The sequence below is a fragment of the Megalobrama amblycephala genome, linkage group LG2 (genome assembly GCF_018812025.1).
Source record: "Megalobrama amblycephala isolate DHTTF-2021 linkage group LG2, ASM1881202v1, whole genome shotgun sequence".
NCBI classification, from domain to species: domain Eukaryota; kingdom Metazoa; phylum Chordata; class Actinopteri; order Cypriniformes; family Xenocyprididae; genus Megalobrama; species Megalobrama amblycephala.
This window is the reverse complement of record NC_063045.1, coordinates 26,466,073-26,478,705: the sequence shown is the minus strand read 5'-3', so window position 1 is coordinate 26,478,705 and position 12,633 is coordinate 26,466,073. Positions and strand designations below refer to the sequence as shown.

The 12,633-nt window shown below is 37.4% G+C and overlaps 1 protein-coding gene across 2 annotated transcripts in view; it reads left to right on the top strand.

Moving 5' to 3' along the window:
- Nucleotides 1-12,633, top strand: part of cntnap5b (contactin associated protein family member 5b) — a 76,178-nt gene that overhangs the window by 47,777 nt on the left and 15,768 nt on the right. For both annotated transcript variants that reach the window (XM_048168637.1, XM_048168647.1), the window contains 3 exons: nt 6,811-6,917; nt 7,219-7,338; nt 10,917-11,117. In XM_048168637.1, the coding sequence (XP_048024594.1) occupies nt 6,811-6,917; nt 7,219-7,338; nt 10,917-11,117 (428 nt within the window). The remainder of the gene's footprint in view (nt 1-6,810; nt 6,918-7,218; nt 7,339-10,916; nt 11,118-12,633) is intronic.

Below are 12,633 nucleotides of genomic sequence, written 5' to 3'. Positions count from 1 at the left end.
AATGTAGAATAGTGTTAAAATCCATGCCTGTGATTTGCAAGCTAATTGGGATTCACCTTCTTGCCTGAAACTTCAGATGTGCGATAATGCTTCACACCTTGCCCAAGAGGACTGAAGGTTAATGCGATGTTTAAGTGAATAACAAACCAACCTCAAACATTTAAGTTTATTTAACACTAGTGTAATCTGCATGAGCGCAAAAGCTGTGGGCAACGTTTAAAAATGCAGCATCAAATAAGCATACAACCTTTATAACACATTTGTTAGGTGTTATAAGAGTGCAATGAATTAGATGTAATTAGCAAGCTGGGAGACTTGAGATCACAGTTAAAAAGGAAAACTGTTTTAAAAAGTATTATTTGAATGTGTGTTTGGGCAAAGGATCGCTGTTCTGTATGTATGTGTTCTCCTTGTGAATATGATACCATAGTACTCAACACTGCTGCTTGCACTATGAATGATATAATATCAGAATTAATTGAAATGAGGGAATGAACAGATGTGATAATTCCCCCATTATCCTTTATCCCTCAGCATCCTGGCCTGTTTTCCATGGTCTGTTTTCCATGGTCTACTTTATGGCACAGACAAGCGAGAGATAAAAGGAAGGAATAAAAATGAGGCAGAATGACAGAGAGAATGCTAGGCAGAAGCGTTTGGGTGGAGGTGAGAGAAAGCTAGGGTAAGAGTATTAGACAAAGAAAGAAAGAAAGAAAAAGAAAGAAAGAATAGTGTACTGAAGGATAGAGGGATAAAAGAAAAGAAGGATGAAAGAAATAAGAAAATAATGAATAAATTGTTGAAGGATGAAAGAAATAATGAATGAAAAAATGAAAGAGAATAAAAGAAAGACTATTGGACTGAATGATGGAGGGATGAATAATAAAGGAAGGATGAAATAAATAAGAAAAATTGATAAATTGATGAAAGAAAGAAAGACTAGTTTACTGAATGATGGAGGGATGAAAGAAAGGATAAAAGAAATAAGAAAATAATGTATAAATTGATGAAGGACGAAAGAAATAAAGAATGAAAGAACAAAAGAATGAAATAAAATGAAAGAAAGACTAGTGTACTGAAGGATAGAGGGATGAAAGAAATAAGATAATAAATTGATGAAGGACGAAATAAATGAAGAATGAAAGAGAATGAAAGTCTAGTGTACTGACTGATGGAGGGACGAATAATAAATAAAGGATGAAAGAAATAAGAAAATAACAGATGCATTTATGAAAAAAAGAAAGAACGAAAGAATGAAAAGGAATGAAAGACTAGTGTACTGAAGGATGGAGGGATGAAAGGAAGGATGAAAGAAATAAGAAAATAACAGATAAATTGATGAAGGACGAAAGAAATAAAGAATGAAAATGAAAGAATGAAAGAATGAAAGAAAGACTATTGTACTGAATGATGGAGGGATGAATAATAAAGGAAGGATGAAATAAATAAGAAAATAATGGAAAATTGCGAAAGAAAGAAAGAAAGAAAGAAAGAAAGAAAGAAAGAAAGAAAGAAAGAAAAAGGACGAACAATAAAATGAAAAAATGAAAGGAAAAACGAAAAAGAATGAAAAAAAGACTAGTGTACTGAAGGATGGAGGGATGAAGGAAATAAGAAAATAATGGTTAAATTGATGAAGGAAGTATGAAAAAAGGATGGATGTAAGAAAAAGAATAATCTACTGAAGGATGGTGGGATGAAATAGAGGGTTAAAAGGGTTAAAAAAGAGGACAAAGGAAGGATGAATGAAAGTATGACAGAATGAAATAGACAGGTGGATGGATGGAAGAAAGAAGGAAAGACTTGAAAAAATGAGTTTAGTTAGATTAGGGTAAGAGCATTAGATAAAGTGAAAAGTGAAAGTCAAAAAGAACGTCATCTAGCTAGTAAGGTTAGGGAAAGAGCATTAGACAAAGAGAAAGATAATCAGGGGAGAAGAGAGAGAGAGAGAGAGAGAGAGAGAGAGAGGTTTAGGAAAGAACATTACTGAAAGGGAACGCTAGCCAGGCAAAAGGAGGGAGGATGAGATCGTAAATTCTCTCCTGTCAGTCTCGTCTCTGCAGGTCTTTCTGGCAACGTATGCCACATTCTTCACCAAGCAAATGCTCAGACCTGGCACCTGGGCAAATGACTGTTGGCAGGGCCGGCGTGGGGATGAATTGTGATTTCAGCTCTGCCAACATGCTGTGAACGTTCCAGGGGAAAAAGGCAGTTCCAGGCATGCATCCACGACCCACTCAGTCTGATGTGCCCTTGTCAAACAAAATTTGAAATGCTCTTTTGACCAACCATCACCTCAGATCCAAAACAGGCCAAAATTATGTTGTGACAAGTTTAATTGTTCACAAGAAACCACCTTGGCCTTCATGGTAGCAGATGTTGAACTAAAACTAAAACTAAAACTTTAAGGTTTCTTCCCTTTGGTTAATGATTTTGTTGAGAAGTTGTACTCAATCTTAGCTGCTTTGGGACCTCAATTTAAGTCTTTTAAATTGTGAGATTATACACTTTGTTATGCAATTTGACAGAAAAGTTAGTGTGGACTGTTCAGAATTTAGGCTAGCTAGCTATTCCTAGTTGTCCTATCTACTGACAACTTTTTGACACTTCCTTTCAGAGTGCTATACCTAAGAGTGATTCTGATGGGTTGGTGAGCAGCATCCAAAGTAGGGGCACATCAGAATGATGCTTAATTCTGATGGGTTGCTTAGCAGCAACCATGGTAGGGGCATGAATGACGGGCTGATGAGCAGCAACGAGAATAGGAGCAAGTCAGAATTATGGTTCGTTCTGATGAATAGGTAACTGTAGGTAACCAGAGTAGGGGCACATCGTAGTGATGGTTATTGCTAAAGGTTTGGAGAGCATCAAGAGAATAGGTACATTAGGGTGTTAGTTCATTTTGATGGGTAGTTAAGCAGCACCCAGAATAAGTGCATTTCTGGTTGCTCAAGAACCAGAATCCAGATTAGAGGCATGTCAACAGAGCACTTGCAGCAGGGTTAAGTCTTCAAGTTTAACTCAAAAAGGTATGAGATTCTGAAAGGCTGAAAAATTGGTAGCTCTTATTGTACAAAATTCATTGGAGGAGTTGCCCCAGTACACTCAATAAATTGTGTTAGAAAACTCTAATGGGTTGGTGAGCAGCATCCAGAACAGGGCCATGGCGTAGTGATGGTTATTTCTGGCTATTCGGGTTGGAAAGCATCCAGAGCAGGGGCATGTCAGGGTGGTAGTTAATTTTGATGGGTAGGTGAACAGCATCCAAAATAGGTACATGTCAGAGTGATGGTGAATTCTGATTGATCAATCAACAACATCCAGAGTAGGGGTATGTCATCTGAGCCATTCCCGCACGGAAAGCTTTCAAGGTTAACTCAAAAAGGTGTAACACGGCAGAAGATAGTTCTGTATGAATGAAGGTCAATGTAAAAAAATGTCTTAATACACTGAATAAACTGATTTGGTATTGAAACAGCTCATCAGTTTGTAAATTGACTGCCTGACAGCATCTTCAACACATTTGCCATTTGGTGTCATTTTGGTAAAAGTTATATTTAGAACTTGCTATGGAAAAATGGTTGTTCTATAGGAGAAGTCATGGGAATATTGGGAGAAGATTCATGGCACTTCCCACTGATTTATACAGTCTCCCCAAATAGTAACTGACTGTTGTAAAGGTGCGGTCACATTTTGCTAAAATTTTGCTGGCAAAAAGGGTCCATTGTCTATAGTTTAGCGCTGTATAAAGCACCGCTCATGAAGAAGTCACTTTCACACCAAGCATCTTTCTGTTGGTCATCACTATGAATTTGTGTGACCCACTTGAACATGAGCGAAATCTATGTGGTGTAATCTCTCACACTCACACCAAATTCCAGACTGCCTGGATTCCTATTTAAATGACAGGATTTCTGCAATAAATGTGACAGCACCTTAAAACTGATGGTCATGTGCGCGAGTTACCCACGATGATCCTTATTGCCCGTTATGCTTTTCCAGTAATACAGGTCGCCATCTCCTCTTACGTCCAAGTGATGGATGTCACAAAGGTTGGGAAGCAGCACCCAGAGTAAAATTGTCATTTGTTACCGGTGATTGGTCGGTAAGCAGCAGCCAGAGTAGGGGAACATCATCTTGATCCAATGATCCTGAATGCTGTTGAATTATGACTGTCTAGCCAAGCCAAGGACAAACACATAAACAATCATTTGAGGGACAAATCAGACTTCGAGATGCAACATCATTAAGAACCACATGAAGCTTGTTGAATACCAAGGCTGTGGAAGATGTGCCTGTTTTCGCTTCAGTAAAGCTTATCAGCCGGAGTAAATGAAGATAAGTGAGGGCAGTTGTGGGTTTTGGCTGTCCTCTAGAATAAGATAGAAAGTCTGAAAAAGGTATGCTTCTCTCTGATGGCCTTTGATCACCATCCTTAATTATTTGTGTAGACCTAGCCTAGCTGTACTTCAGACACTTCTCCCTGTCTCTAGCAATATTCCTTTCTCACTCTATAACATGCCATCTCCTGTTTTTTTTTCATCGCTTTCATTGTCTCTTTATGACTCTGACTAACCAATGGCTAGGCCTGAAGACCCTGTCCTCGCCAGCTGACTGCAGTTTGATATGTCAAGGCAGATCAATAGAGATTTGGACAGAGGCCACTGGGCCAAGACACCACAGCTTCTGCCAACAACTCCCCTCCCTGAATAGCACCAATGGGGAGGAACTGGTTTGTGGGCGAAAATATATAGCTGTCCTTGGTGATCCAGAGTGGTGATGCTACCCACATTGCCCTGATGCTACCCAGATGAGGTGCATAGCAGAGATAAGCGAATAAAATGAGAATGAGAGAGTTGAGGATAATCTTTAATCACACTCGCTATGGTTGAATGAAGATTCGCACCACAGCACTTTAGATATCCTTTGTTTACTGTCCGTGGCCCCTTTTCACTCCTTTCTCTACCAAGCACTTTTTTTTTTCTTTTCGAAAAGACTGGCCTTTGTACTCTTGTGCTTAACATTGCGGAAAGACACAATTAAGATGTATTCAAACAAATTTCAGGGTTTAACAGTCAGGTTTCATCCTGCATTGCTCGTCAGTTAGCGCTGAGATCAGCCGGCACCGATGTAGATCGACCTTTGCTGAGTTTCAGAGACGTCCGCAATCTTGCAGCCAGTGCGGCGAGACGGTTGTTATTCCTGTACTCCCTCCCTCATCACACTTAGCATGCACGATTCATTGGTTTATTTAAAATGATTTAATGTCTTTGTAATGCCTTAGTTGTTTCATAGTTTTGAGCTACTGTTATAGGTAATGCAGCATTACTAAAATCCTGTCAATTAGTTAATGTAGTAATTTAATGGAGGTTAACAGGAATGAAGTTACTGCAGAAATATAAAATAATGATAGACTTGAAAATGAAGCGTCACCACTGGGATATGTCAAGACTCCCTCATAGGTAACTATCAGATTCCACTTCCCGGTCTGGTATGGACACACTTTTTTAAAATGGCAATAGAAAAAATTAAATCTAAAATATTCCAACATATTTTGGAGTTCAACTTTCATCCTTCATTGTTCATCCGTTAGTGCTGAGATCAGCTCACGCTGGTTTAGAATCGACCTCTGCTGAGTTTCAGACACGGCCGCAATCCTGCGGCCTATGAGGCGAGACGGTTGTCATTTCTCTCCTCCCTTTCCTCATCACACGCTACATGGATATGAGTTATTTCTGCCACAATGGAGTATGACAGCTGTGTTTTCTTCTTCTTCTCATTATCCTGATCTTTTGTTCCCTCTCTGTACTCTAAATTAATCAAAGTAGCAATCAAGCATCTTAAGATTCTTTAAAGTTCTTTTTCCTCACCTCTGCAGGTATTAATATTTTGTACAGCATTTGATTAGTGAATTCAATTATTAAATTTTCTTCTAGTGACAGAAACTGTTAGAACATTAACACACCTTTCAGATTCAATAGTCTTTATTGTTTCGCTGACAAAGCGGCGCTTCAGAAGAGATCGTAACTTTAGAGCTAAATACATACCCAGATGGTTTTGTTGAATTATATTTTAACAAGGGAGTTCAGTTGTGTTACAGTTTTAATTAGCATTTTTACATCCAGGTATTTAGCATATGCTTTGCATTGTGTATTATTGTCTTCGGAAATTCAATTTCAGCAAAGTTTCCTTTCTGAAGTTATTAGTTTGTCATTAGTGCTTCATTAAGTGATTTTTATGAATAATGCATCATATGCATCTAGATTTTTTGTTTTGTTTTTTTTTTTTTTGTACCTGCTGATGAGAAGGGGATCAAACAATAAAAATCCTAGCTTTATCTATGCAATTAAAAGGTAGGATGTCAAATGTATGATAAGAACTTGTTAATCATTTCAAGAGTCGCTAATAGTCAATATATTGCTTGTACCTATTTGACAATAAGGCTCATCCCAATAGAGACAGCAAGAGGAAGTTTGGTTCTTGGCTTCAGATTTAACTTCATCACATTCTCAATCTTTCATCACTTGTCCACCGTTCTCATCCTTGAGTGCGCATTCAGTCTGTCGCAAAATTGATGTATCCTTTGTGAGCTTTCAGCCTTGCTCATCTATTCCCTAATAGTCACTTGTGGTTATTGATTGATGCCACGTCCTTAAATCCCTCCGAGCACAAAATGCATTATCGCTTGATATTGTACTGTATGTCACAGTGTGTCACTTGTGTGATTTGTGTAATTGGATTATGCATTTTCCACTGTGTCGTACAGTAAGTACTCTTAAATTTTGATCAGAAATCTTATTTGTCTTGCAGATGTCTTCCTAACTATTGTGAGCATGATGGGGAATGTTCTCAGTCCTGGAACACATTCTTCTGTGACTGCTCGGGAACAGGGTACACAGGAGCCACCTGTCATAACTGTGAGTCGACAAGAACGATAACGATTACAACAAACAAAACAACAACTTCTCTGAACTGTTTGTTTGTTTTGAGAAAGTAGTCACAAACTCTTTCAACTCTCTCAGATTTTGGAACTGGTAAAGAATAAGTTTAAAGGTTATTAAAGTTTTTTTTTTTCTTCTCAGTTCTTTTGAATTTAGTAATACTGCTTAAAAATGCAAACAAACATGCATTCTCTACAATGCTAAATAAACCATTTTCCTTCTTTGATGATGCTCTACATGAATTGACTTGATATTTTGGTTTCTGTTTTCTGGTAAGCCATCTTTGAACCCTCCTGCGAGGCCCACCGGCTCACAGGAAGTGCCTCAGGATATTTCTCAATCGATCCAGATGGAAGTGGACCACTCAAATCCACCGTAGTCTACTGCAACATAACCGGTGAGACCTCTGTGGGATAAAAAAAAAAAAAAAAAGAACATGTGTTAACTTGAATACTGCAAGAGTGGGATAAAAATAGATATGCATACATGTGTATGTGCAGTGTTTTATTTTCACAAGTTGTATATGTTAAAAAAAATAAGCAACATTCACAGGCAGGTTTTAGCTTGGCATTCTATTTCTAAGACCATTTCATATTTTCTAGAACTTTTTTTGTTTGTTTTTTAAACTCACTGAATATTTAGTAACACTTTACAATAAGGTTCAATTCGCTAATATTAGTTGATGTATGGACGAACAGTTACCACTAATTTTACAGCATTTGTTAATCTACAGTTGGTGAACTTTAATTTACAAAAGTGCTATTATTTACTGTTAAAATAATGTTTGTTTGCAATTCAATAATGTAAATTCATACAATTTTAATATTAATGTACACTACTGATTGGGGTTGGTAAGATTTCTGAATGTTTTTGAAAGAAGTCTCATGCTCATTAATACTGCATTTATTAGATCAAAAATACAGTAAAAACTGTAATATTATAAAATAATATTACAATTTACAATAACTCTTTTCTATTTAATATATTTTAAAATGTAATTTATTTCTGTGATGTAAAGCTGCATTTTCAGCATCATTACTCTTCAGTGTCACATGATCCTTCAGAAATCATTCTAGTATGTTGATTTTGGGGAAACATTTATTACTAATATCAATGTTGAAAACAATTAAGCTGCTTCATATTTTTGTGTAAAATGTGATAGTAATCTTTTGCAACATAAATCTGAATAATAAAAAGTCTAAATAAAAGTATTTATTTCTTATTTTTTAATCTTACTGACCTTACTGAGTGTTTGTGTGTGTGTGTGTGTGTGTGTGTGTGTGTGTGTGTGTGTGTGTGTGTGTGTGTGTGTGTGTGTGTGTGTGTGTGTGTATGTGTATATATATATATCTATATATCCCAAATTCAGTATCTCAGAAAATTAGAATATTACTTAAGACCAATACAAAGAAATGATTTTTAGAAATCTTGGCCAACTAAAAAGTTTGAACATGGAAAGTATGAGCATGTACAGCACTCAATACTTAGTTGAGGCTCCTTTTGCCTGAATTACTGCAGCAATGCGGCGTGGCATGGAGTCGATCAGTCTGCGGCACTGCTCAGGTGTTATGAGAGCCCAGGTTGCTCTGATAGTGGCCTTGAGCTCTTCTGCATTGTTGGGTCTGGCATATCGCATTTTCCTCTTCACAATACCCCATAGATTTTCTATGGTATTAAGATCAGGTGAGTTTGCTGGCCAATTAAGAACAGGGATACCATGGTCCTTAAACCAGGTACTGGTAGCTTTGGCACTGTGTGCAGGTGCCAAGTCCTGTTGGAAAATGAAATCTGCATCTGCATAAAGTTGGTCATCAGCAGGAAGCATGAAGTGCTCTAAAACTTCCTGGTATACGGCTGCGTTGACCTTGGACCTCAGAAAATACAGTGGACCAACACCAGCAGATGACATGGCACCCCAAACCATCACTGACTGTGGAAACTTTACACTGTACCTCAAGCAATGTGGATTGTGTGCCTCTCCTCTCTTCCTCCAGACTCTGGGACCCTGATTTCCAAAGGAAATGCAAAATTTACTTTCATCAGAGAACATAACGGACCACTCAGCAGCAGTCCAGTCCTTTTTTTCTTTAGACGCTTCTGACGCTGTCTGTTGTTTAAGAGTGGCTTGACACAAGGAATGCGACAGCTGAAACCCATGTCTTGCATACATCTGTGCGTAGTGGTTCTTGAAGCACTCCAGCTGCAGTCCACTCTTTGTGAATCTCCCCCACATTTTTGAATGGGTTTTGTTTCACAATCCTCTCCAGGGTGCGGTTATCCCTATTGCTTGTACAGTTTTTTCTACCACATCTTTTCCTTCCCTTCGCCTCTCTATTAATGTACTTGGACACAGAGCTCTGTGAACAGCCAGCCTCTTTTGCAATGACCTTTTGTGTCTTGCCCTCCGTGTGCAAGGTGTCAATGGTCATCTTTTGGACAACTGTCAAGTCAGCAGTCTTCCCCATGATTGTGTAGCCTACAGAACTAGACTGAGAATCCATTTAAAGGCCTTTGCAGGTGTTTTGAATTAATTCTGATTAGAGTGTGGCACCAGGTGTCTTCAATATTGAACCTTTTCACAATATTCTAATTTTCTGAGATACTGAATTTGGGATTTTCCTTAGTTGTCAGTTATAATCATCAAAATTAAAAGAAATAAACATTTGAAATATATCAGTCTGTGTGTAATGAATGAATATAATATACAAGTTTCACTTTTTGAATGGAATTATTGAAATAAATCAACTTTTTGATGATATTCTAATTATATGACCAGCACCTGTATATATATTAGCTTATGTACAAATAAACATTTAAAACATTTATTAATCTAAGTTAAAAAAAAAAAATGTTGACTGCTATTTCATGTTTTCTATTGCTAATGGTAACGTATAGAACCTTGTTGTAAAATTTTACCAAATGAACATGAAACTTCAATTGATTAATATTTAATAGTTACAATATCATATGTAATAGTACAATATCGATATATTTCACTAGCTAACAATGTAGGGTAATACATATAATAGTAAATAATAAAATAATAGTAAATAATGCTTTTTTTTTTCATTTTGTTTTTCTTCTTATTTTTTTTTGGCGGGGGGTGGGGGGGGGTGTCCATGTTGAAGGTAGAGCTATCGAATTGTTGAAGGCCAGTTTTGGCCAAGGAAAATTCTTTGAATCCACATGAAGGCAGAGTCATTAATCAGAGCTTGAACTTGTCCAATCGCTGATGGATGTTGCGCTGTCTGCCAGGGCTGTCTGGGTCCCAGGGTGCAGAACCATGGGTCTGTCCAGGGGAAACTGCGGCTCGGTCCATTTTGCTGGACCGCTATACACGCTGCTTGTTCTGTGAAATATTACTCATCTCCTGCAGAATTGTGATAAAGCGTTGCTCTCTTACACAAATTCACTGGCTCGGGTTCCACTAGAATAAAGTGCCATTGACTTTAGCCAACCTCAATTAGAAATGCCGCATGAAATGTAAATTACTGTACGCTTGGCACATGCAGACTTAAGTGCCTGCTGGCTTGGTAAACACAACCCCCCCGCTGAGAGGTGTTTGCTGGATAAATGAAAGCTGACGTCAGAGTGTAGGGAAGATTGTCCTTAACTCTGGGTTGGAAGAGACTTGCTACGTGGCTTTATTTTTAAAGCTAATTGAAGTCGTGCTCTTTCTCGTTAAGGTTTGTGTATGTTATTATCTGGATTACAGCTTGCTCTTGTGATTGAATGAATCGAGGAGGTATAAAGTGCTGCGGGTTCAGTTTAGTAAAGGATTGACTTTGACAGTGCAGATAAAATGGACTATGTTGGGAATTGAATGGTGCTACTGTGCAGTATACTGCCAATTCTGTGCAGTATTTACAGTATACTAACTAAAAATAGTATTCTCAGTTAGTGATGGATTGAATTGACAATTTAAACCACTTTTCATGTCTAAAAGTCTTGTGTGTATCCATCTGTGTTTTCCAGATGATAAGGTTTGGACGGTAGTGAATCACAACAGCACAGAAATGGTGAGAGTTCAAGGGTCGTCCCTTCAAAAGCCCCACGTGATGAAGTTCAACTACAGTGCGTCTCTGGAACAGCTGCGGACTCTTGTGGGCAGGTCTGAACAGTGCCAACAGGAAGTTGTCTATCTCTGCAGGAAGTCCCGCCTCTTCAACACATGGGGTGGGTATTGAACAACTTCTGCAATTTGTGTGCTTCGACTTGAGTTTTTCCATCTAATATTTTTATATTATAGTATTTCAGCTTTGTTCCAGTTAACAAACATGTTTTTGTTTTAGTTAACAATAATCACCCTAATAATAAATACCTGATCATTGCTTAATCTCAAGAAGTCACTCACTAGTGTTCACTATCCGATCAGTTCCTCCTTTAAACCCTTTTTTCTTTGATTAAACGTCTCAGCTCATTGGATGATTTACCCAAAGTGGAGTTTGTTCAGATCTATAATCTGACTTGACCCCAATCTAATTACAATATTAATTGATGGGAAATGGCGACATTTATAAACTAGCCGGTCCTTGAAATTGTTCATCAGTTTGTGCCGGGCACAGAGATATTTGCATAATGAGATCTGAAGTTGGGTCCCTGCTCTTGCGCTCTGGTGGCTGTAGAGCAAAGTCACAACGATTGGCCTGATTTTCCCTGGGGGATATTGGGTATAAAGACTAAATGTGTGGAATAATGGTCACTGGATCTGGTGAGAATATCTCCATTGACTGGTCTTCTTTCAGATCTGTTAACCTATATGTCAAATCTGCACACGTTCTACTGGCAGCTAGAGTTTTACCGTGGAAGTTTTACTGTGGTTGTCAAATTAGTGTAAACAACTTTTTCAATTAAAATGTTTGTTTGTTATGTTTGTTTAGTTATTTATTAGGTAACACTTTACAATACGGTTCACTCAAAAACAAAATAACTTTCACTGTTTCAGTTTCACGCAAACCATCCTTGTTCACATTACTTAAAAACTCATGTAACTACATGAACTTAATTTAACTGAGTTGTTTCTACTCAAAATGAGTATTGTCATCTGTACTTCTGTTTGTTCAGTCAACTTAACATTGCTGAGTGAAACGCACAAATTAATGTTGACATAACTAACTGGGCAGTGGATCCGTAGTTCGCAGCATGCTTTGCAAGGGACTATATTAGGAAAGTAAATTTAGGGATTAAAGTGTTATTCAGTAAAGGGAAAGATGTTGTTCATGTATTTTAGTGTTTAATGTTCAGTTATGTTGGACATTTAGAGGAGTTTGTGTAATGTTTTTTGAATTTTGTGGTTACCATTATGCCTGTGCTTAGGCTGTGAGCACTCACATAGGATGGAATATCTGCTCTCAATTCAATTGAGTTTGTTCAATGAGTTATTTTTTGAGTGAATTTTGTAGAGCAAATTGTTAATTTAATAAGGTAAATTAAGCCAATAATTGTGTTCACCTTATGTAATAAACTTTTATAAATTTAACATAGCATTATTAAGTAAACTGCACATGTAAATATTATGTAACAGTGACAAATTCAAATGATTTGTATTTACTCAAAGAAATTTTGTTAGCTTTACTTGAGTTTTTTTTTTTTTTGTTCATACAACTAAATTGTTATTTGTACAAATTACTCAATACAGTTGCATGGAACCACATAACACTGCTTTTTTAAGTAAATCCAACAATTCGTTTTG